General features: G+C 54.8%; 1 protein-coding gene across 1 annotated transcript; it reads right to left on the minus strand.

The window, feature by feature from the left end:
• Positions 1 to 1,368: 1,368 nt before the first annotated feature.
• Positions 1,369 to 2,294, minus strand: SPRG_15990 (hypothetical protein; the record flags this gene model as incomplete). The annotated part of the gene is made up of 3 exons (XM_012355196.1): positions 1,369 to 1,578; positions 1,625 to 1,930; positions 1,983 to 2,294. 3 exons carry the CDS (start codon positions 2,292 to 2,294, stop codon positions 1,369 to 1,371), a joined length of 828 nt encoding a protein of 275 aa, XP_012210586.1.
• Between the last annotated feature and the right edge of the window lie 1,951 nt (positions 2,295 to 4,245).

Raw genomic sequence — 4,245 nt, forward strand, 5'->3', positions numbered from 1 at the left:
CGATTTGTACAACCACCTGCAAGATCTGCCCATGCACAAGTGCACGCCCGAGCTCGCACAGCAGTATTTCATGCAAATTGCGCGTGGTCTCGCGGCCGTCCATAGCTGCGGCCTCGCCCACCGCGATCTCTCGCTCGAAAATGTCTTTGTCGACGTCAATGGTCAACTCAAGATTGGCGACTTTGGCCTCGCGACGCCGCTCGCAGCAACGGCCACACATGCGGTCGGGAAGAGCTACTACATGGCGCCCGAGATGCACACCAGTGGCGACTACAGCGCGGCGACCGTCGACGTCTGGTCCCTCGGCATCGTGCTCTGGATGCTGCTCACCGGCGTCCCGCTCGTCGAGTCGTCGTCCGAGGTTGACCAAGTGTTTGGCTTCGTCCAGCGCGTTGGTATCCAGACGCTCGTCCGCGCGTGGGGACTGACATTGCCAAGCGACGCTGTCGAGATGCTGGCGCTGCTTCTGGTCGCAGACCCGGCGCTGCGTCCGTCCATGGCCACGGTGCTGCAGCATGCGTACTGCCAGCCCAGAAGCGATGTGTCGGTGCGGTAGAGACAGACGTTTTGAGCTTTTGAAATGGATCGATTCGCGTACAAAAGTAGAATAGTTGTAGCGACGCTGCACGTGGTTATTTCACGAAGACCCAATTTTGTCAATTTTGTGTACAAAGGCTTTGTCTTCTTGTTGCCTAACGCTAACGTTATATGCATCGGGGGATATTTTCTAGGCGGCTCGCTGAAATCCATCGAGGTAGGTCGATGTTGATAGCTGCTCAACTGGTATCGCGAATTTGTCGTTGGGTTTGTATGTGCTACGTTTACCTCTATGCCGCCATGTCTAAGCGATGCCTCGGCGTTGTAACGTATGGCCGTCGAGGAATAGGGGTACCGGTGACTTCTCGTTGACCTATATGCGCGTCACAGTTCGCAGCGACAGGTACCAAAGTGTACTCACAACGAATCGACACACAATTGTCGATTCAATCCACGTTTATTTCTTTCCGGATACATGTAGTACCAGACACAAAAATGTGCAGTTAGACGTTGTAAAAAGCAGGGTGGGTCATGACGCTCTGTATGACCTTGTTGAGGACGTCGCTGTGCTCGTGTGCGATCGCAATGCCGCGCATCAAGAGCGTGCGTTGCAGATACTGCTCGAACGAGAGATTCCGGTTCCCCAGTTTTGCATAAGTCTGCATGTGGTGGTGGTACCCCGCCGGGTAGATGCCTTCGACATAGCCGGTGACCGACTCGAACGATGCGCGCGGCTGGAGGTAGTTGACACTGCGAAGCAAGCACGAATGGGCCGTTATCCGGCGAATCTCATTCCTACATAGCACAAGTTGTCCTTTGACTCGCAACAAATCAGTCATTGTACCACTCGAGGTACTCGTCCGGGTCCAAAACGTCGGGGTACGTGTCGTCGATCGTGACGGAGCGATACGCGACGAGGATGCGGTCGTTGTTGTCGTTGAAGCGCGCATGGCAAATCTTGAGGCTTGTGCCTTTCGAGTTGCCCGTCTCGTCGACGCTGTAGCTCAGCCGACCGTCCCCATCCTGCGCTTGATGGAGGACCTAATCAGTGGCGTGAGTCTCGTGTCAGCACCTTCCGACAATAAACCCGAATGTTGGCCGTGTGGACACCGGGGAAAAGCTCGCCGGTCGACGCGCAGTTGACAGCCCAGAGCGCAGCGGCGACGATTTGCGGACTTGCTTGTACAACTTTTTGGAGCACGATCTTGCGCCCGCGATGACCCCACTCGACTTTGACCGAGTCTTCGTACGCGTGGGGAAACACGGACGGTGCGAGGTGGCTGCTCGCGCTGTGATAAAGCTGTTTTTGAATCCACTCCAAACCCAGCTGACGCATCTCGATGTCTTGCAGGAGTGTCACGTTGGTCCAACCATTGGTCGAGAGGCTCGTGGTCTAAAAGCATCAATCGTGACGTCAAGGAGGCATTAATGATAGACGCGAGTACGGTCGGTGCGGACATGGTGCTCATCCAGTGCTGCAAGCGCGTCGTGATTAAGCGGGCTAGGCGGACGCGGTGCTGGAGGTCGCGGTTGTCGTTGTCGGCGGCCTCACGCGCGTCCCGGAGCGCCGCTGCCACCTCTTCCCACGGCAGCATCGTCCCTCGGAGGGCGTAGAATCGAGAGGTGAGCGCCACGTAGGCGTCTTGCAGCGCCGCACGCTCAGCGAGGTACGCGACGCGGGCTTGCCGCTTCATGAGACGGTCGTGGGCGCGCTGGCGCTCGAGCGCTGCTTTACTGGACGTCTTGGGTCGTGTCATGGTATTTGATCTCTTGTAGAACGAGGCTGCAAAAGGCAATGTGACTGGTGTCGCTACCGCCACAGGATTTGAAATACAGGCGTCGGTTTACGTAGCATGGGGAATGTAATGTTGGCTCGTCGGGTGTATGCAACTCTTGTTTCCTCGGCATGACAGGTGGCGCTCTGCAGTGCGGTACAAGAAACTTGCACGTCACGCGCCTGGAATCAACTCGGGCAAGAGAACAGTAATCCAAAAGTGGACCCGACGTTCGAGACAGCTATGGACAAAAACGCGTGCTGATGTGTCATTATTGTAAACGGTTGGTATGGTTCGTCGCACGATGACGCGACGGGTGACGACGACGTCCTTGCCACTCGGCTGCAGGACAGGCGTGTCGGTGTGAATGGCACGAGGCAGGCCCGCGCTCAGATGGACGGGCGACTGCCGTTTGACGCAAAATAAATTTGATACCGCTTTGCTGGACTACTCAATTATATCACGACCAGAGTATCTGTAATCACGTTCAACGCACCATCACTGGTGTCGCTACCTCAGCGGACTGGGCGAACACGCACGCAGTGGCCGCACAAAAGATCACGTGTCGAAATGAAAGGAGAGAGGCAGCGTGGACGTAGAAGCTGCACCTCGCGCATTACCGCTATACTGCTCGTATCTGCTCTGCCCTACAATTGTACCACGCCGTGTCGAAGTGCAGCTGCGTTCGACTCACCAGGTGTCATGAGAGTTGGCATGAACTTGGGTGAGAGACTTATGAGAGCCTTGAGGAAGATAGCTTCGTTCCATTGGCGCTTCAATGCACCTTTAACCCCTGACCTTTGACTGTAATGATACCATCAGTGCCATCATCATTATTCTGCAGCTGGTTCTTTAGGGCCAGGGTCGACGATAGTGCTCTTGGGATCGTCGCCCTCATAAACGACCATAAGCGCAATGTGTATCAACTTGCGCCTTAAGGGCAATCGGTTCCGGTGCGTCACTGCTTTTCACATCATGCGCCTTGGACAGTTGGCCTGGACACCGACCGACCGATATCTGGTTGTAACGTTACTTTAGCAATCCGATCTTTGCGGCATCTCCAAGGTCAACAACCATTATGGCGTGTGATGCCAGCTGTTGCGGTGTGTTGAACAAAAATGCTTTTTTCAAAGAGAGCTTTACATCCCATGGGGCACAGAGTGCGGGACGACGCCATTGCATGTACATTCAGTCACCAAGCTGTGAAGCGTGAGGAATCGACGAACGGTCGAGCGAAATGACCTCGCGTGGGTTCTGAATTCAAAGTCAAAACAAACTTCGTGTTGGCGATTTGTGCTCAAGCACCTACTACTCGTGGGGGCCTTTACATCTTTACGGATTGGCGTCGTGTAAAATATTGCATTCCAACGTTGCACTACTGATGGACGTCCGCGTCGAACTGGTGTCAGCAGTGGAGTAGGCGTACGTGCTTTGATGCGAAGAAAAGACACGCCGCTACCGAGCGATGGAACGCAGGTTTAGCGCCCGAGTACACTAATCCAAGAACTACTCGCTTCGGGACATGCACGCGCCACGTCTCATTCCAAGATACCATCAAATACTACTCTCACGTGACAGCAAGATATATTTCAGTAGTTGCTGCTGAATTGGGTCCTCTATTACAATAGATAAAACTATGCTAAATAAAATTGTTGGACTTTCTTCGTTGTGTGTACTCGGTTGAGGGACTTGATTTAGGCAGGCGGAGGCAGGAGCGCAATCCGCGGGACTAGGTGACGTCGCGGCCACTCGTGTTGGGCGAGGAGCCGGAGAAGCCGACGAAGAGCAGGCTGCTCGGGCTCTTGTACGAGGCTGTGGTGCAAGTGCAGTTGAGCGACGCGTGCCGCCTTGACGGCAATCGTCCATGGACTTGGCAGTGGTAGGTCGGCGCGAAAGACGCGATCGTTCCGGACTCGCCAGACGTTGAACCAGA

The sequence above is a fragment of the Saprolegnia parasitica genome (assembly GCF_000151545.1).
Source record: "Saprolegnia parasitica CBS 223.65 unplaced genomic scaffold supercont2.215, whole genome shotgun sequence".
Lineage (NCBI taxonomy): Eukaryota > Oomycota > Saprolegniomycetes > Saprolegniales > Saprolegniaceae > Saprolegnia > Saprolegnia parasitica.